At 46.4% G+C, this 21,311-nt stretch overlaps 1 protein-coding gene across 1 annotated transcript in view; it reads left to right on the top strand.

The window, feature by feature from the left end:
• Positions 1–3,871: 3,871 nt before the first annotated feature.
• The window catches only part of KIF3B (kinesin family member 3B), a 28,947-nt gene continuing 11,507 nt past the window's right edge, over positions 3,872–21,311 (top strand). The window contains exons 1-4 of the mRNA XM_081867667.1: positions 3,872–4,012; positions 14,078–15,556; positions 17,849–17,950; positions 19,611–19,733. Coding sequence (XP_081723793.1) covers positions 14,147–15,556; positions 17,849–17,950; positions 19,611–19,733 — 1,635 coding nt within the window. The 5' untranslated portion in view covers positions 3,872–4,012; positions 14,078–14,146. The remainder of the gene's footprint in view (positions 4,013–14,077; positions 15,557–17,848; positions 17,951–19,610; positions 19,734–21,311) is intronic.

The raw sequence follows: 21,311 nt of genomic DNA, 5'->3' as shown, positions 1-21,311 counted from the left end.
CTTTTTCAGTTTTCCCCCTTTCCCTAATGGGGCTTCACACACACTCTTTAATGAATGGGGGACAGAGAAATTGTGCACAGCAAGATAGCAAAGTAATGGAGAAATTGCATCCAGCAAGCATAAGACTTTGGGCAACAGGCCAAGATCTGGAACACTGAAGGCTTTATAGCCTCAGATGCAATTTCCCTGGTCTCTTCCAGAAAGTCCCATAAAACACATTAATCACAATTAAATTTTTTTTATCAATACACTCCTCCAGTGGGCACTTGTGCTTCCATTCACTTGATGTTTTCTCTGCCAGAACTGCCATAAATTATGTTCCTTCCCCCATTTCCATTCTACCAGAATTGCTTCACTGGGTGCCAGTGCCAAATTTGAATTCCTAGAAGTCCTTTTGCCCTTAGGACTGAGATCAGATGGCATTTCTAGCTGTAAAACAAATAACAAAGATCATCTGCTGTGCAGAGAAGATGAATTAGGATCATAAAGCTTTTAAGATAGTTTTAAGAACAAAAATTATATAGCAGATTTATTTAGGAAGGGGCTTTGATGAGCCTAAACAAAAATTACTTGCATTGGACTTTAATACGGAATGAATTCCGATGGGCACAACACATGTAATTTTTCTGTATGTAGACGCAAAGCTAGTAGTGTGTGCTGAGGCGCAGAGGGACCCCATTTTCACCAGCTCACTTCAGATAGTCATTCAAATCACATAACTTCTCTCACTTCTTCAGTCCCATGTGAACCAATGGTTTGGAGGTAGCACTAACCATAGAGCACAATTCAAAGTGTTGGTGCTGACCTTTAAAGCCCTAAACGGCCTCGGCCCAGTATACCTGAAGGAGCGTCTCCAACCCCATCATTCTGCCCGGACGCTGAGGTCCAGCGCCGAGGGCCTTCTGGCGGTTCCCTCATTGCGAGAAGCAAAGCTACAGGGAACCAGGCAGAGGGCCTTCTCGGTGGTGGCGCCCGCCCTGTGGAACGCCCTTCCAGCAGATGTCAAAGCGATAAAAAACTACCTGACATTCAGAAGACATCTTAAGGCAGCCCTGTTCAGGGAAGTTTTTAACGTGTGATATTTTACTGTATTTTTGGTTTTTATGGAAGCCGCCCAGAGTGGCTGGGGAGGCCCAGCCAGATGGGCGGGGTATAAATAACAAATTATTATTATATTATTATAGTTTCCTGATGTGGAAAGGCATGGGAAACAGACAAGCACAACGCAAAAATGGAGTAGGGCATCTAGTAACGAAAGGGGGAAGAGAAAGCAACACCTTCCTGATCCTCCAAACCATGACTGGATGAGTGTACAAATGGATATTACTGGTTTGGACTGGTTTGGTTAATATAATGTACAAACCATCAATAGGTTAACCTGAAGAGATTCAACTTATATTTTCAAGAAAAACATTTAAATGATGTTTACCACACATCAAAACATCAAATCAAACAATCCAGAGTAAAACATTACTGACAAAAGTCAAATATAAAAAATACATTCAAAGCAACATAATTAGCATGAAATTAAAAAAATTAAAATATTTCAATAGAAAACATTACAAAAGTGGTGAACTACAAAATAAACATTGAACGCAGCGAAGTTTAACCAAAAATTCCAAACCATTATTTCGATAGAAAACATTACTAAAGGAAGTCAGATATAAAACGATCATTTAAAACAGCATAATTAGCAGGAGGAGAGGGGCTGCTCTTTTGGGGAGGGAGGAAACCACTTGATGCCACCCCAATCCTTGTCTGCCACAGGGAGCTGCTCCATTGCTGTGGGGTTTTGGGGTCACTTTGCTTGTCCCAAGCTGCAGGACCTGACCCAAAGCCCAGGCTTCCCTCCGCAGTCGGGGCAATTTATTGCTAAGGTGCCACCTCACTGCACCTATCCAAATGGCATCCCATCTGCCATTTTCTTGCCCAATCACCTGTTTTCGTGAGATGATTTGGGAGCTCTCCCATCCTTGCTCCCAGCTGGACCGCTCTGAATAAATTTGCATTTCCTACAGGTTTTTTATCACTTCACCATCCTCTCTTCCTTTATGCCCACATCTTGCCACAGCTCCCTTCCTACTCCTGGCAGTGAAGCTGTCCAGTTTTTGAGGGGTCTCTTATTGCCTCTCCCGCTGCCCGCCCCCCAGCGGCTGCTCTGCTCTGATTCCGCTTCTTTTCCTCCTTGCCCTTATGGGATGATTTTTAACAGATTGTTGTTGTTTAGTCGTGTCTGACTCTTCATGACCCCATGGAGCAGAACACACCAGGCACCCCTGTCTTCCACTCCCGCAGTTTGGTCAAACTCATGCTGGTAGCTTCGAGAACACTGTCCCACCATCTCTCGTCCTCTGTCGTCCCCTTCTCCTTGTGCCCTCCATCTTTCCCAACACCAGGGTCTTTTCCAGGGAGTCTTCTCTTCTCATGAGGGGGCCAAAGTCTTGGAGCCTCAGCTTCAGGATCTGTCCTTCCAGTGAGCACTCAGGGCTGATTTCCTTCAGAATGGAGAGGTTTGATCTTCTTGCAGTCCATGGGACTCTCCAGAGTCTCCTCCAGCACCATAATTCAAAAGCATCCATTCTTCGGCGACCAGCCTTCTTTATGGTCCAGCTCTCACTTCCATACATCACTACTGGGAAAACCAGAGCTTTAACTATACGGAGCTTTGTCGGCAAGGTGATGTCTCTCCTTTTTAAGATGCTGTCTAGGTTTGTCATTGCTTTTCTCCCAAGAAGCAGGCGTCTTTTAATTTCATGAGTGCTGTAGGAGGGTATATTAATTGCAAATTTATCCTTCCAGGCCCTTCCCGCTACGTGTGACTGTTAAACAGAGTTTTAAAATCCCATCCTTGGCAGCAAAATTGCAAGCATAGGAATTAGGCTGCAAAACCTCCTTTTGAGCCAGTCCAGCTAACAAAGGGAGCTGACTCCCTTCCCTCTTAGGAAAGAATCAGGCAACAGCTTGTAAAGTAAGTTTAAAAATAAGATTTACTTACTTTATAATCCAGCATTGGTTCACAGTAAAGGCAGCACTAAAAACTATGCACTATTTTTTTTTTTAATTTACACTATAAGCAGTCTTAGCACCAGCTAGGGACTAGAGCAAACAGAGCATCAATAAACACTGTTAACGAAGTAGCAACTAACAGATGTGCTAAGCATCCCAATTACAAGGAGAGGCTATTGGTTTGTTTTTGCTTTATTATGTATTTTTTATATTGCATTTTTATGTTGCGGACCACCCTGAGATCTATGGATCTATGGATTCATATTAATGCCATATATACATAAGTTTATTTATATAAAAATTCATATATCAATGATAAAGTAAAAGAAATACAGCAAAAGCCACATGATTAGCAGCATTAAGAAAACCTAAAAAAAGAAAGATCAAGCTGAGCTCATAGAAACTCTGGATCTCCTGCTTTCTCCAGTGGATTAAAACACACCTAAGCCATACAGCTGAAAACGCTGGCAGCATTAAGATAAATTCAGCGGTGTAAATTAGTTTTGATGGCTGTAATAATGGAATACTGAATTGTATAGTTTTTGTAAAATATGCAGGGATTTAGGATATGGAAAATGAACCATGGAAAGAGAAGAAGGGAAGTCACTGATATCTTCAGGATGTAAGAACGAGGGTTTTAAATTGTAGAAACAGAAAATTTAATAAATATTATATTAAAAGGAAAAAAAACACCCCCACCCGCCGTAAGCCGCGCCGGGCGCACGTGGCTGGGGCGCCTCGAGGGCCGGAGGGGCGTGTCTCGTTGCCAGGGGCGTGTCCCGTTGCCAGGGCCGAGGGCGCGGAGGAGGCGGGGCCGTTGCTAGGGCCGGGGCGTCGCCAAGGAAGTGATGGCTTCGGGGCGGGCGGCCGCGTTGCCAAGGAAGTGAGCGGCGGCCGCGGCGGGGCCGGACTCCCCCTGCCGTATCCGGTGCCGCCGCCGCCGCTGTCCCTGCCGCAGCGGCGGGAGGAGGAGGAGGAGGGGGGCGTCTCCATGGTGACGGCGCAGGTGAGTGAGGGGCCTCGCCCTCGCCTTCTCCCCCCCCCCACCACCGTGCGCGCGCCTGGGGCGGCGAGGGGGTGCGCGCGCGCGCGAGGCGGGAGGAGGAGGAACCGCATCTTTGGGGCGGGGGCCTCGGGCGGCCCCACGCCTCTCCCTCTCGCTCTCTCTCTCCCCTTCCTCACGTTCAGGGGCACACGCGTGTCTGGGTGTGGAAACGTGGGAATGCGTGCACGCGCACCCGGATGCTCCCTTCCCCTCCTCCCGCCTCCTTCTGCACCTCAAAGCACACGCGTGTCTGGGTGTGGAACGTGGGAATGCCTGCGCGCGCACCGGCTGCTCCCTCCCTCTCCTCTCTAACCCCCCCCCCGCGCCTCCTTCTTCACTCTCAAGGCACACGCGTGTCTGGGCGTGGGTGTGGATGGTGGATGCGTGCATGCACCCGGATGCTCCCCTCCCTTCCTCTGGAGGATGGGGGTCGGCGTCTGCCCCATACACATAAGGCCCTGCCCTGCTGCGACCCCTCCAGGTGAACTGACCCGGCAGGAGGAGGCAGGGAGGGCCACCAGCTGGGATGGAAACAAATACATGGAGGAGGAGGAGGGGGTTATGGGGGGCTCCTAGCCAGGGGGGCCATGCTCTTGCCAGCGATGCTTCTGAATCCCACTTCCTGGAAAACCCCAGCAGGAAGGGAGAGGGATCTTGCGTTCGAGTCCTGCTTGTGGGTTTTCTGGTGGGCCACCGTGAGGAGGCGATGCTGGACGCCATGCGCCATGGGCGTGATCCAGCAGCCGGCTCTTCTTCTGTTCTTCCGCATGTTATTAAATGCCTGTCCGTCCGTCCCCTGCAGTTCTTTGAGGGTGTCCTCAAACACAACAGGCAGCCACCAGTAGGGATGGCTTTTGTGAGACAATTAGACAAGACACGGCTGTCTGTGGTTGCTAGCCGTGATGGCTGTGGTCTGCCTCCGCCGCCGGAGGCATTATGCCTCTCAGCACCATAGCATTGTAGAACTGTAGCGTTGGAAGGGACCCCACGGGTCATCTAGTCCAACCCCCCGGAATGCATGAATGTCAACTAGATCATACGTGACAGGTGGCCATGTAGCCTCTGCTGAAGCCCCCTTGTGCTTCCCATAGCCCTATGAGAGCAAGATCCCGGACCAGATCCAGCAGGGCTCCTCTTATGGACCAGAACTCACCCCTGGTTGTGACTGATCTTCCTTTCTGGTGGGTGGGTGGGTGGGTGGGTGGGTGGAAGGTAAGGAGCTGCCCTCTTGCCATGCTTCTACCTGCGTTCAGGAGGCAGCTTGCACATCAAGGCTGCTCATCAAAACATTTAGGGAGATGGAAGGAGTGTACCTTAGCAGTGGAGCATATCTTTCGCATGCCAAGGTTGAATTACTTACCATTTATATGTGGATTTTTAAAAATAAAATAAGTCTACAAATTAAATGATAGGAAAAGACCCTGGAGAGTTTCTGCCAGTATTAGAAACTCAGATTTATAAGCTAATTGCCAAATAACACCTTGAACCTACAGACCGTCTAGGTGCCATTTTCCCCCTTAGTGAGATTTTTTTTTTATTGTTATTAATATTTTGCATTTCATTTTGATACCACTTTATATTTTAAAGACAAAAAAATCAAAGCGGTTTACAACACATTAAAACATAAAATTAAGCAGTCCAGAATAAAACAAATTCAAGCTTCAATGAAAATATTTCAGATCCTTCTCTGAGTGACATTTTGCTTTCCCCGTATTTATTTACCTACTTAATTTATATAGCGCCCCCACAGCAGAAGTACTCTAGGAAGCCAGTGTGGTGAAGTGGTTCGAGTGTCAGACTGCGACCTGGGATATCAGGGTTCAAATCCCCACTCAGTCCTGAAGCTCACTGCGTAATCTTGGAGTCAGTCACAACCTCTTAACCTACCTTACAGGGTTGTTGTGGGGATTAACTGAGAGGGGGGTGAGCCATGTACTCCACTCCTTGGAGAAAAAGGTGGGATATAAGTGCAATAAATGAGTTATTCTGCTTACCTGCTTAAGAAACCTGGAGAAGCCAGCCAGATGGAGATGTCAGTCGCCAGCTGGCATCCACGGATCTCCACGTGGTTGCAATTGCACGCCAGCCAGTAGCAAAATGTGCCCGGCGCCTTGCTGATTTCTAACACTGCTTCCTAGACTCTGCTTTCTGGGTACCAGTTGTGCTGTCTCCATCCTGTGGTTGTTGAATCTCCTTGTCTTGTAGGCTTGCACACATAACCACGCACCTAAGTGTGTAATCCACACAACTTGGAAGCAAGTTCTGTTGCATTCAGTAGGGCTTGCTTCTGAGTAAGCAGACATAGGATCAGGCTTCATATAGACACTGAAGACCAGGCACCACCAAAGTAGCCGAACTAGAGGGAGCAATACTATTGCCAGCTAAGAAGATCAGGAGGAAAGAACTAGATAAAATAGTGGTCAACTGCAAAGGGGATTCGGATATTTAATTTGGCACATTTTACTAGAGAATCTTACACTATTCTATTTTGTACAACATAATATTGCTGGTGCAATATGAAGGCAGCATTATGTTCATTGCTCATCTGTGCAAGGGACAGTTGGCTGTGGTGGTCTTGCTTATGTAGCAATTCATTGCTGCAAAAAATGATTTCATCAAAGTAAGAAGGGTGCTTGTTTCCTCTCCTTTGACAGGAGAAGAAACCCAATTCTGCAAATGAATAGTTTATTCTGTCTTAGTTCTCAGGACGGTGTGTTTTAACAGAGCCTGTGGTGTGTTTCTCTAAACTGCCATAGATCTGATTTTGACAGTTGTTCTGTTGCTTGGCTGTATTGGTTGTCACTGAATGCCTAGCAGCATGGGGTCATATAAGGGCGATTGTCATGCAATTTTCAGTCAATAAGAAACACAGAATAGACTGAATTGATATATTTTATTGGACCATCTTTTAATGAAGGAACATGCGAGATTTTGTGGACCGATAAAATTGTTTACATATGCAATCAACCTTGTCTTGTAAAAAAATACTTTAGATTTAGCTATTTTTGTGTTCCAACTGATGAAGAGCATTGTGCAATTATGCACCTAACCCAGCAGATGTTGTCCCTGATCAAAGGCCTTGCTTGACTCTTTTGTATTTCATGGGGATGAAATAAGAGCATCAATTAGTATATATAGGGAGTTTTTTGTACATGACTGTGATATCTATATGAGAGGGAGACATCTGGGAAAGGCAGGATGAGGATAGATTTTGAGGTGGGTGATTTTCTCTAGCCCTATTAAAGCTGAAAGATAGCAAAGCTTGGCTTTTTCAAGAGAAGCCAAACAGCCACTGATTGCTCTGCTTTTCTGAAGGGTGTTCAATTTCAATTTTCAACTCCTAAAAAATAAAATCACAAAAAGAAATATATTTTGCCTAAGACATGTCTGTGTTTCCAGGTTCTTTGAGCCCATAGATCAGGGAACATAAACACTATTTTTTAAAAAAATCACTATTATTACTAATACACTACTACTACTATTTTTTAGCTGGAGGTTAAGTTTATGGTGTGTACTCAGTAGAATTAGTTCAGCTGAGAAAAATACCTCATCATAATGCTCCACAGTTCACACCTGGAATATTCTGTCTGATTTGAGACACCTCTTTACCATAAAGAGGAAAAATTGCTGAAAGAGAGGAAAATCACAAATTGCCCATTTATTAGGTGGAATAATGGAAGGAGCCAAATGATGCTAAGAAGGAACATAATTACAGATACTTGACAGGTTCAAGTAGCAAAAATGGAAAATAATTGTTCTTAGAATCTCTTTAAATCTCAGCCTCCACCTTCCAGGTCTAGTGTGGAATCTTGTGTTTACACTTCTAAAATAAAATTAAAGGCAATCCTGGAATATATCCAGTATGTAGCAATCTTATCCTAGTTTGTTGGTTCTCAAGGCTCAGACTATTTGAATTAACTAGTCTCTTTAATTTCCGATTTCTTCTAAAATTCTCTGATGATTGAACTGCCACACCAATTTAATTTCAAATAGTACCAGGGCTTAATTTTCAGGCATGACTTCATCCTACGCTCCAAGAAAACAGGCTTTGAATTGCTTCCCGTATTCCGTACAATTGGAAATGCAATCTGAAGCTCTGGGTGAGTGTAGTGGATTAGAGTCAATTTGGGATCTGGCCAGATTGCTTTTGGATTTCAGAAGAGTGAGAGGGCTCTTTCCGGAGAGCGCCGTATCCTAAAGGCTTGTCTAAAATAGGATGTTGGGCCGGGCATTCAGCAGGGATGGAGTGAGTCGCCTCATTAAATGTTTGGTTACAAATAATTGATGTATTTGGGTGCAAGCAATTAAGGCACAGTACCGCATGGCAGAACCTGCTTGACGGACATTTGCTGTCACATGTGGTGTATTCTGCTTTTGGCAAAATAAACAAGGGCACACTGCTGGGAACCATGTGTTTCCTCCCATCGTGTGGTTCCCAGAACGTCTCCTCGACCCCCAAATTCTTCAGCTACCATCCGTGCTAGTTTCAAAGAACCTCATTCCATGCTCCAGGATGAATACCACCCCTTTGTCCTCACAATGTCAAAATCAGGCTTGAAATCCCAACTTCGTGGAAGGTAAGGAGCTGCCTTAAAACTCAGACAAACCTCTCCCCCATCTAGTTCAATAGCCTTTGCTGTGGCTGGCAGCGCCTCCCCAGGGCTTAACAGTGAGGTCTCTCAGCCCTCCTGCCAAAGGTCCTTTCACGGGATCTCCTTGTGGCAGAAACGGGAGCATTCAGCATGCAAATCATGCGCTCTGCCACCAAGCAGCAGCCTCTCCCCTTGACTTCACCCACTTTGTATAAATTGTTAATTGAAAGGAGGAAGAAAATCCACCCTCATTATCTCTCCTTAGCCAGCCATACAGTTAATACGACGAGGCAATTCATCTGTGCTGAGTATACTTCAGTACGTGCCTTAAACTGAAACAGGGCCCAGCGGATCATTCAGTTCAGCTCTCATCCTAACTTTCTGATGCTTGTGTGTTCCTTCGGCGTGCAAATAGAGAACCTGCGTTACCGCTTTCCAGAAAGTAGACCTTCTGCATGATTTGGACTATGTCACATCAGTTGTGCTGCTTGGGGCTGATGGGAGTTGTAGTCCAAAACATCCGCAGAGCACAAATAGTTGTTGTTTTTTGGGGGGAGGTTGCAATATGGGTTATGGAAGATGCACCAGGTCTCAGTGGTGTCCTAATCTCTGGCATGGCGCAGTTGCAGCGTTCTGAATCTTGTATCCTGCACCAAGTTGAATGGGCTGCTCTACAGCCGACAGCACTAAAATAAAAACTGTTCAGGTCATGTCAATACAAAATTAGGCCTGCATTCAGGCCATGGCATGTTGTGCTTGAAGGCTCGACGGACAGGAATCGCTTTCCTGTTGAAGCTGCAGGCAGCCTGACCCAACTTGTTTATTTGATGCTCTTAGATTGTGGCTGCTTGTCACGCTCTGTCCCTGGCAGGGCTAGAATCATAGAATCATAGAGTTGGAAGAGACCACAAGGGCCATGGAGTCCAACCCCCTGCCAAGCAGGAAACACCATCAGAGCACTCCTGACATATGGTTGTCAAGCCTCTGCTTAAAGACCTCCAAAGAAGGAGACTCCACCACACTCCTTGGCAGCAAATTCCACTGTCAAACAGCTCTTACTGTCAGGAAGTTCTTCCTAATGTTTAGGTGGAATCCTCTTTCTTGTAGTTTGGATCCATTGCTCCGTGTCCGCTTCTCTGGAGCAGCAGAAAACAACCTTTCTCCCTCCTCTGTGTGACATCCTTTTATATATTTGAACATGGCTATCATATCACCCCTTAACCTCCTCTTCTCCAGGCTAAACATGCCCAGCCCCCTTAGCCGTTCCTCATAAGGCATCGTTTCCAGGCCTTTGACCATTTTGGTTGCCCTCCTCTGGACACGTTCCAGTTTGTCAGTGTCCTTCTTGAACTGTGGTGCCCAGAACTGGACACAGTACTCCAGGTGAGGTCTGACCAGAGCAGAATACAGTGGCACTATTACTTCCCTTGATCTAGATGCTATACTCCTATTGATGCAGCCCAGAATTGCATTGGCTTTTTTAGCTGCCGCGTCACACTGTTGGCTCATGTCAAGTTTGTGGTCAACCAAGACTCCTAGATCCTTTTCACATGTACTGCTCTCAAGCCAGGTGTCCCCCATCTTGTATTTGTGCCTCTCATTTTTTTTGCCCAAGTGCAATACTTTACATTTCTCCCTGTTAAAATTCATCTTGTTTGTTTTGGCCCAGTTCTCTAATCTGTCAAGGTTGTTTTGAAGTGTGATCCTGTCCTCTGGGGTGTTAGCCACCCCTCCCAGTTTGGTGTCATCTGCAAATTTGATCAGGATGCCCTTGAGTCCATCATCCAAGTCGTTAATAAAGATGTTGAATAAGACCGGGCTCAAGACAGAACCCTGTGGCACCCCACTAGTCACTCTTCTCCAGGATGAAGAGGAACCATTGATGAGCACCCTTTGGGTTCGGTCAGTCAGCCAGTTACAAATCCACTGAGTGGTAGCATAGTCAAGACCGCATTTCACCAGCTTATTTATAAGAATAAAGGCTGCTTGAACATTTATTTCCTTTGGCTTCTTGGCTCTTCCACTGGTTTGGTTATAGCAGGGGTGGGGATCTCCAGCCTCCACCCTGGACTAATTAGGCCTGCCAGGCCTCTGCATTCATCCCACAAAGCCCTTTTGGCAAAGCCATGGCCAGCTGCCCTGCATGTGAAGTCATATATGACGTCTGTTGTGTGACAGGTAAGATCCATGGGGATTGCAGGCCCTGCCTGCTAGTTGATTGGTACAAAGCACATTGAAAGAGGCTTTTGAAGACCTGACAACTGGTCAGATCTTCAGAAGCCCCTTTCAAAATGCTATTTTCTGCAGCACTTTAAAAGAGGCTTCTGAAGACCCCTGTGGGCAAAAAAGGTCACCTGTCATCAATGTGACATTAGGTGATTGACAGCTGGGCTGCTCCACTGACCTGTCCTACTTGGCCTGCTAGGGGTGGAAGAGCTAAGGATCTGGCCCTCTCGCCAGAGCCAGTTCTCAGCCTTGGTTTGCAGTGATTTTCCAAGCACAGAGGTGGAAGCAAAATCAGATTAGTCAAAATTACTCCGTTACTGCAGCCATACAGGCAGTATGTGATTTCCAGGAAATGATGCCGGGTCTGTCTGGAAACCTCTCATAGTCTGCTGTATGGCAGTTCTCTGACATTGCTCAGTAGTGGGGGAAAAGTGTCAGTACCTGCTCCAGTCTCAATGAGATTCTCCAGGGTTAAGCTTTGCACTGAAAAAAGTGCCACATGTAGTCAGACTGAGGCAGAATAGAACTGTACTATGGGACTGAGCAACGGGAGCTCACCCCATCGCGGGGATTCGAACCGCCGACCTTCTGATCATCAAGTCCTAGGTTCAGTAGTTTAACCCACAGTGCCACCCGCGTCCCTGCAGCCTAGAATAGCATTAGCCTTTTTTGCTGCTGCGTCACACTGTGGACTCATGTTCAGCTTGTGGGCCCACTAAGATCCCTAGATCCTAGACCCCAAGGAAGTGGAAGAGGGAAGTGCGAGGATGTCGTGTCGTGCATTTTCTAGCAATCATACATTGTGGGGGCAAGAGGGTGAGAAGGAGGCAAGAAGTCGCTGCTTTCAGTGCCAGCCATGCATTTTCTGGAACGTTATCATTCTGGCCTGAACGTGTGGTTTCCTAGCAATGATGAGCCCCTCTGAGAGTTTTATTACGTTTTTAATTAAGGCTAACTAAGGTGACTTGGAAGCATTTTAAGTAGGAAGAAAGCAAAAGCTTTAGGGCCGTTTTCTAGGATCTAAAATTTGAGAGTTCCTGGATAGCATGTGCAATTGCTGCATCTGGGAAATCTTAGGATCGTAGAGTCCAACCCCGCTGCAAGGCAGGAATCTCAGCTAAACCATCCATGACAGATGGCCATCCAACCTCTGCTTAAAAACCTCCAAGGAAGGAGAGTCCACGGTGTACAGAGTTATACAGTGTAGGACTGTAGCTCAGTAGTAGAAGATCCTGGGTTCAGTCCTTGGTATCTCCAGGGAGGACTGGGAGAGGACCATGTCTGGAAGCCTGGAGAACTGCGGCTATTCAGTGTAGACAATATTAAGCTGGGTGGTCCACCGGCCTGACTCATCAGTCTACGGCCACTTCCTGCGTTCTACTTTCTTATCAGGAAAAGCTTCTCCTTGGGCCAATCCCTGGCAAGAAATCCCAGTTTTGAATAATGGTGGTGTTGGGTTGTTTTTTTAATTGAGCAGATCATTACCATATAACTCAGCTTGCACTATTACAGCGCTTTGAGTTGGTTGGTGAGGTCAGCTGCTGCCGAGGTGGAAAGGAGAGGCGTGCATTGTAGAACATGGTTGGAGGGCAACAGGGTTGTGACAAAATCTGGGCCCGTGAGGGAAGGAAAGGGGAGCAAAAGGAGTCCGGCAGCGTGTGGACAACGTCCCTGAACATACAAGAGACTGGCTGAAAATAATAATAATAATAATAATAATAATAATAATAATAATAATAATAATTTAAGTTACAGATAGGTAGCCGTGTTGGTCTGCCATAGTCAAAACAAAACAAATTCCTTCCAGTAGCACCTTAAAGACCAACTAAGTCAGTTCTTGGTATGAGCTTTCGTGTGCATGCACACTTCTTCAGATATCTGAAGAAGTGTGCATGCACACGAAAGCTCATACCAAGAACTGACTTAGTTGGTCTTTAAGGTGCTACTGGAAGGAATTTGTTTTGTTTTTAATAATAATTTATTTATACCCTGCCCTTCCTGGTTCAAAAACCAGGCTCAGGGCGGCTAACAACAAATTTGAAACACTTTAAAATACTTAATTATGAAAGCAGCATAAAATACAGTATAAAAACATGAATAACAATAAAAATCAAAAATCAATCCCCAGGGCTAGCTGGCTGAATTGGCCCTACTTGGGCCAGCGAGGAGGGAGGCCAGGGGAGAATTAGCTGTGGGGTCTCAGAGCGGGTGATCTTCATACAAGGGGAGGGGGAGGGAAGGGAAGGGAAATAAAAGAGCTAGCTCCGCCCTTTTGCACATTTTTCTTGAAAGGATGAAAGTTGAGAATTTCAGAATGGCTAGACCTCTCTGAACCTCTGGCCGCACAGGCTATTCAGACTTAAGATTTTGAATCTTTGAAGCTGTAGGAACCACTGCAGATAATCCTCCAAGGCCCTTCTTCGTGTGCCCCCTCCGCGAGAGGTCTGGAGGGTGGCAACATGAGACCAGGCCTTTTCTTCAGTGGCTCCCTGTCTGTGGAATGCTCTCCCCAGGAGGGCTCGCCTGGCTTCTCCATTACTTATCTTTAGATGCCAGGCGAAAACGTTGCTCTGTAACCAGGCTTTTGGCTGATAAACATTCTATGGCCTTTTAAATGTGTTTGTGGGAAGGTTTGTTTGTTGTTTGTTTTATTACATATCATGTGTTTTGATTTTGTATTTTTATGATGTGAACTGCCCTGTGATCTACGGATGAAGGGTGGTATACAAATTTAATATATTATCATTATTACTACTACTACTACTACTACTACTGTTATTTCTGTTATTATAACTACTGTTATTTCTGTTATTATCATCATCCAAAGTGATATTTCTCATTTTTAACGAAACTTGAGTTAAAAGTCATTTGCTTCAGCACTAATACTGATCAAATGGGAATAGGAAGCACTTATTTCCTGTCATTTAGAAAGGGAAAAAACATTTTACATTGTTATTTCTTCTTGTTGTTCTGCCTCACAGTAACTCCGAGAGGGATGTTTTTGCTTCTTTTTCTATTACAGTTGGGAAATTGAGATTTTGAGATGGTGGCTTGGCCTGTCCACTCTGGGAATGGATGTTTGGGCTTGGGTTTCAACTTTCATCTCTAGTGTTAAAAGCCAGACCGGGGGTGGAGTGGGGGGCTGGTTTGTACTCACTGCTTTTGTGCCTTACCTCTGTGCTCAATTCTTGCCTTTGATTCTTTCCAGGTTTGGAGAAACCCCTGGCCTTGCTGGTCCTGCCGTCTGCTGAGTTTGCCCTAGCGCCAGCTTGTTGTCATGTCGAAGTTAAAGTGCTCAGAGTCAGTCAGAGTGGTGGTGCGATGCCGGCCGATGAACAGCAAAGAGAAAGTCGCCTCTTACGAGCAAGTGGTCCAGGTGGACGTCAAGTTGGGGCAGGTGTCAGTGAAGAACCCCAAGGGGACTTCTCACGAGCTGCCAAAGACTTTCACCTTTGATGCCGTTTACGACTGGAATTCCAAGCAGTTTGAACTCTACGATGAGACCTTCCGGCCCCTGGTGGACTCGGTCCTGCAGGGGTTCAACGGGACCATCTTTGCCTATGGGCAAACCGGCACGGGGAAGACGTACACGATGGAAGGTGTGCGTGGCGACCCCGAGAAAAGGGGCGTCATCCCCAATTCCTTCGACCACATCTTCACACACATCTCCCGCTCTCAAAACCAGCAGTACCTGGTGAGGGCTTCTTACCTAGAGATCTATCAGGAGGAAATCCGGGACTTGTTGTCAAAGGATCAGTCCAAGAGGCTGGAGCTGAAGGAGCGGCCAGACACGGGAGTGTACGTGAAGGACTTGTCATCCTTCGTCACAAAGAGCGTCAAGGAAATAGAGCACGTCATGAACGTGGGGAACCAGAACCGCTCGGTTGGGGCCACCAACATGAACGAGCACAGCTCCCGTTCGCACGCCATCTTTGTGATCACCATCGAGTGCAGCGAAGTGGGGCTCGATGGGGAGAACCACATACGCGTCGGGAAGCTCAACCTGGTTGACCTTGCCGGCAGCGAGCGCCAGTCTAAGACCGGAGCCCAGGGGGAGAGGTTGAAAGAAGCAACAAAGATCAACCTCTCTCTCTCTGCCTTGGGCAACGTCATATCTGCCCTGGTGGACGGCAAAAGCACTCACATTCCCTATCGGGATTCCAAGCTCACCAGGCTGCTCCAAGATTCGTTAGGGGGCAATGCCAAGACGGTGATGGTGGCCAACATTGGCCCCGCCTCGTACAATGTCGACGAGACCCTGACGACGCTGCGGTACGCCAACCGGGCCAAGAACATCAAGAACAAGCCCAGAGTGAACGAAGACCCCAAGGATGCGCTGCTGCGGGAATTCCAGGAGGAGATCGCGAGGCTCAAGGCGCAGCTAGAAAAGCGGTCCGTTGTCAAGAGGAAGAAGAAAGACAGGAGGAGAGACGGAAGCTTCAGCGCCGGCGGGGAGGATGAGGACGAGGAGGAAGATGGTGAAGAAGGGGAGGAGGAAGGAGGCGGTAACAAAGGTGACTACTGGAAAGAGCAGCAGGAGAAGCTGGAGATCGAGAAGAGGGCTATCCTAGAGGACCACAGTTTGGTGGCCGAGGACAAGATGAGGCTGCTGAAGGAGAAGGAGAAGAAGATGGAAGACCTGAAGCGAGAGAAGGAGGCAGCTGAAAGGCTGGGCGCCAAAATCAAGGTAGGAGGCTCTTTGCTGAGCTCTGTAGATTCAGAAAAGTGGCCTGGGAGGAACCTCTCTGGGGGAGGTTCAGTGTTGAAGACTAGAAACAGAAACATAGGGATGGGAATTGTTCCTGAAACGCTTCTCTGACGTTCAAAGCAGTTCTGACATTCTGAATTCAAAGGTTTTCCTTTCCGAATTATTCACAGCTAGAGAACTGCAGCCAGCAGTTGGAGAGGTGTAGGTGATTTAAGACCTGGTTTGGACCATCAAATTCTGGCTTCAGAGGCAAGGACGGATGCATGAGATCTGTGCACTCACAGACTGCCTCTTTGTGCAAGCAGGGAAGCAAGCCCAAGACCTTGCAGCTAGCCATAGTTTTCTGTTGTGTGCTAAGCGGGGAGCGATGGACAGTGGCTTCCAGGCATTGGCAGGCCAGCTTTATTTTATTTTATTTCATAAAATTTATAAAACACTGTAAAAAAACAAACAAACAACCTTGCAGTTGTTTGATTTATCCTATCTTATCCTGGCCTGTTCAGAAGCTGTTGCCCATAGCTTCCTAGTCCAGTTCACATGTAATAGAAAGCTATAGTTTATTGTGACTTCTTGGCTTGTTTCCTTGCTTTCATGAAGAGAAGAGTGAAGGGGTGGCATGCATGTGAAGAGCTTGTGCACATTTAATCAAGTGTTGCCCACAGCTGCCAATGAACCATCTTCATCCTTCCTCTGTCAGCTGCTCGTAGAGTCGGGGATGGCCACCTCACCTTAATGAGCCAAAGGTGAAACAGCTTCCCATCTTGGTAAGTTTTCACAAGATCTGAAGGCCGGTCAAAAATAAGTGTTTTCTTCTAACTGTGATTAGTAAAAGAAATGCTTGATGGGGGAAAAAAGGAGTGGGACTTGAGCAGGTATTCTCAACCCAATTCATTTCCTGTCATTATTTATTTGCATTTTTACTACCGTATTTTTCGCTCTATAACACGCACCAGACCATAACACGCACGTAGTTTTTAGAGGAGGAAAACAAGAAAAAAAATATTCTAAACGAAATAGTGGATATATGATTTTTGTGGTTCATGCTGTGGCCACAGACATGTGATCTGACAGTGAGTTTGGAGTAGCCCAATGCAAAAATCCTGAGGATCCATGTGGATCCATGCTTTGTAACCACGGAGGAGGGAAGGAAGAGGAACCATGGATCCTATGCTCACGACTGCAGCAGATCCCCCCCGCCACCCACAGACATTTCCCCTTACTTTCTAGGAGGAAAAGAGTGAGTGTTAAGGTTCAAAAAATACGGTAATCTTAATGAACATGTAACAATCAACCGAGACCTGAAAACAATGATAATGCAAAGCAAAGCAAGCCAATGACCAAATCTTCCATTGAGATGTGAGGAACGTGTGAAAAGAATAAGAAAAAAAGAGGCAGGGACATGGGTCACAAGCAGTTGCTATGTGATTCAAATGAAGACCCAAAGAGACAGCAGGTTTTTATACACCGAGACCTATGTAGATGACATGAATAGTGCCATGCAAAGTCATATTTGGCAGGTTCAGATGGGAACGATTATTCGTATATGTCATGAAATCCCACCAAACAGCTAGAAAGCCACCTTGAGTCACTGTCAGGGGAAAAGGCGGGATATAAATAAATATGATGATGTTGATATAATCGAGTCTGACCCTTCTTAATTTCTCAGTGATCTGTTGGTGTGAAAGGACCGTAATAAGTCACTCAGAGAGGAGAACCCCAAATTTATGAGTGTACTAGAAAAGGCCAACTTGTCTTCTGATTTGCATAAGGCAGGCATGGCCAGATTTGGCCCGCCAGCTGTTTTGGGACTACAACTCCCATCATCCCTAGCTAACAGGACCAGTGGTCAGGGATGATGGGAATTGTAGTCCCAAAACAGCTGGAGGGCCATGTTTGGCTATGCCTGGCATAGGGGATGTCCTCCATCTTCACCCAAAGTATAGAGTCATTATAATGGATTGAGGGTATCAGCTGCCTTGAAATGTATGGGGAAAGCACATCTTAAGATTCTAGGCTCACTCCCTGGTATCTCCAGGCTTGGGGCAGTTCTCCTCTGCTGGAGTTTTTTGAGAGATGCTGTGAGGCCGAACAGCTGCTTCTGGGCAGCAGGAACCAAAAGCCAAACTTTGGTCTAAGGAGGCACGGTTTATGAGACAACTGTGTGAGATCTCTACCCATTTTATTTTATTTTAAAGAAAGTAGCAATTGTGAGGCTCTGCAAGATGCTGACCGGTTATTGGAACCCTCCACCCCTCCTGTTCTGCTTTTCAGGCAATGGAAAGCAAGCTCCTTGTTGGAGGGAAAAATATTGTGGACCACACAAACGAGCAGCAAAAAATCCTGGAGCAGAAGCGGCAGGAGATTGCTGAGCAGGTGAGAGGGAGAGGGAGAAGTGCATGCGTTGAGATGGGTTGCAGGGGTCCCAGAGTGTGCAGAACGGGGGGGGGGGGGAGAGAGCCTGTGGCAGGACTACAACTCCCATCATTCCTTCCCACTGGCCCTTCTTGCTGGGGCTGATGAAAGTTGGAGGGCTGAACATTCTCCACTGCCCTGTGTTGTGGCCCTGGGAAGCTCCTAGCACGTTTTTCCATTCCACCGAGGATCAAGGATGTCTATAACATTTGGGCAGAACCCACTGGGAACATTTCCTGGGCAAGCATCTTTGGAATCCAGTCCGCAGCAATGCGAATTTAATAAGAGCCTTGCTGGATCATTTATTTATTTATTAGATTTATATACCAGTTTGGATCAGAATAGTACTTGGTCTGTATATGGAAGTTCTGTTTAGCACGGCTAATGCTGCTGTTTGAAAGTCCTTTCAGTTTCAATGATGAGTGTACCAGGGATGTTCTCAGCGGCTTTTGCTCTTACTGTTTTCCTTTTTTAATACATGAGGTTCATGAACTTAATTGCTTGAAAACTTTGAGAACAGCTGAAAGCTAGTAAAATGCAAACACTGCAAGATCTTCAAGAAGCTGCATGAGAAAAGCTGTTTTACTGAACTTTGCTTACGTTCTTTGTTGGCTCTTCCCCTTTTCCATCCTTTAAAACCCCTCTGGCCAATTAACACTTTGCAGAAAGGAAGCCCATCTTTTGAAATCCAAGACTTTTGCTCTTTCCTTTAAGGTGTGAGAACTTAGAACAGGGGTCAGCAACCTTCTTCAGCCGTGGGGCGGTCCACCATCCCTCAGACCATGTGGGGGGACCGGACTATATTTTGGAAAATAATATGAACGAATTCCTATGCCCCACAAATAACCCAAAGATGCTTTTTTAAATAAAAGCACACATTCTACTCATGTAAAAACACCAGGCAGGCCCCACAAATAACCCAAAGATGCATTTTAAATAAAAGGACACATTCTACTCATGTAAAAACACGCTGATTCCTGGACCGTCCGCAGGCTGGATTGAGAAGGCGATTGGGCCGGATACGGCCCCCAGGTCTTAGGTTGCCTACCCCTGACTTAGAACATAGGGGTGGGATTTGACTCAGTTGATACACAAGCAGAACAAAGTCTTCCTATGCAACAGGACGCCCCTCTGCCCGATGTGTCCCCTGAATCTGCTCTGGTGTTTGGTGGAAAACCCAAAACAGGTTTAGGAGGAGGAGAGAAGGGAAATCCTATTATGCAAGTGGACCTCATTCTGCTCACAGATCCACCTCTTACTGCCACATTGAATTCCACTCTGTGGCTGCAGTCCAGTGCACAGGTACTTGGAAATGAGCCCATTGAATCTAGTGGTACATGGTAAACATGGTTTGGGGTCAGTCTGAAAGTCTGTTCCGAGGTCATCACTAAGCCTTTCAGCAATTCCAGACGAAGTTCGGGCTTCTTGAGCCTCACAATATTTCCCCTTAAAATTATTTGGAACAAAGTGAACTTTCAACATAAAATCCTTCAAAAATACACAGCATTGATTGGTAACGCCTTGTGTAAATTCTCTCACCCCCCTGCAAATGAATGGCATGTACCCTGACAGCGCTGAACTCCAGGCAAAAAAAAAAAGTCATCTTTGTTGTCTCCCGCAGAAACGACGAGAGCGAGAAATCCAACAGCAGATGGAGAGTCGGGACGAGGAGACCTTGGAGCTGAAGGAGACCTACAGCTCCCTGCAGCAGGAAGTGGATATCAAGACTAAAAAACTGAAAAAGGTGAGTGGCCTCCCTGGAGGTGGGCTGGCAGGTATGTACAGGTACTGTATGTGAGCTCTGGAAATAAGCATGGATGGGGCCAAGTCCAGAATTGGGCTTCCCATCTTCAAGGCACTAAGATGTGATAGTTTTCTCTGCGCTTTTAGGGTAGGCAATAGTTAATTGTCTCAAAGGAGTCAGAGTGGATCAAACCCCCTGAATTTCCCCCCACCCAAACCAGGCACAGCTTGCAACTCCTCATGAAGAATAAGGCCCAGTGGTTCCCTTTGGCCTTGGGGGAGATGCAAAGCTTTTTGACAGATGCATGTTAAAATTCAGAGTTTTTGGCTGGAAAATTCTCCACTTGCATGACCTGGTAAGCTGTTGTAATTTTACAGGTTCTAACTAGTTCTATGAGCCATAACTATTATATGTAATCGGTTGTGATGCTATGTAGTCATGTACTACCTTTGGTTTTTTTTTATTCTGCAATAGAATTAATATTTTGCTAGGTTGGTTTCAGACAGGGCTGGGGAACTTCAGGCCTGAAATCCAACTGTGGCCCTCCAGACTTCGTTACCAAGCCCTTGGGACTGTCCCTAGACCACGCCCTTCGCTGACCCTGCTTGGATCCTTGAGTGTTTTAGCCAAACTGAAATGTGTCCTCTGATATTACCTGCTGCTTGTCTGAATGGAGGGCAGAGAGGGTTGTTTGAGCGCTTGCAGAAACTAGCCTACTGTACAAAGGTGACATTTGCATTTGTTGCCCCACCTACTTTACCTCTGGCCCTGCCCTCCACTGGTACGTGGCCCTCGCAAGCTTGCCCTGAAGGGAAGACGCCCACTTGGGCTGAAAAATCTTCCCCACCCCCAGTTTCAGAGATTCGTTTTTCACTTAATATTTCTGCATGCCTAATTCCTAAGGAAAAACCCTTATCTCCTGGTCTGCCCCGCAGAGGACCTTAAGGTCCATGAATAACCATCGTTTAGAGGTCCTGGGCCCTAAGGAAGTCAGACTATCCTCCACCAGGGCCAGGGCCTTCTCAGTGATGGCTCCGACCTGGTGGAATGCTCTGTCCCATGAGACCAGGGCCCTGCAGGATTTAACCTCCTTCTGTTGGGCCTGTAAGACAGAGCTATTCTGCCTAGCCTTTAATTTGAATTCAGCCTGATCTTTTATTTCCCTTCTCTTCCCTCCCCCTCTGCTTTTATGAAGATCACCCGCTCTGAGACCCCACAGCTAATTCTCCCCTGGCCTCCTCACTGGCCCAAGTAGGACCAATTCAGCCAGCTAGCCCTGGGGATGATCTAACTGATTTTTGATTTTTATTGTTATTCATGTTTTTATACTGTATTTTATGCTGCTTTTATAATTAAGTGTTTTAAATTTGTTGTTAGCCACCCTGAGCCCGGTTTTTGAACCGGGAAGGGTGGGGTATAAATAAAAAATTATTATTATTATCATCATCATCATCATCTAAAGAAGGCAGCTGAACTGAGCAGCCTCTGCCCTTTATTTTTAACCAAAACCTGAGCTTATGGTATACCATTGTGGGCACAATCCACCAAGAGGCACAAACCATTTTGAAGTGACTGGGA

This window comes from Podarcis erhardii, assembly GCF_964252035.2.
Source record: "Podarcis erhardii genome assembly, chromosome: 6".
In the NCBI taxonomy this organism is placed as follows: domain Eukaryota; kingdom Metazoa; phylum Chordata; class Lepidosauria; order Squamata; family Lacertidae; genus Podarcis; species Podarcis erhardii.
The sequence above is the reverse complement of the archived record's forward strand: the minus strand, read 5'-3'. Positions and strand labels throughout refer to the sequence as shown.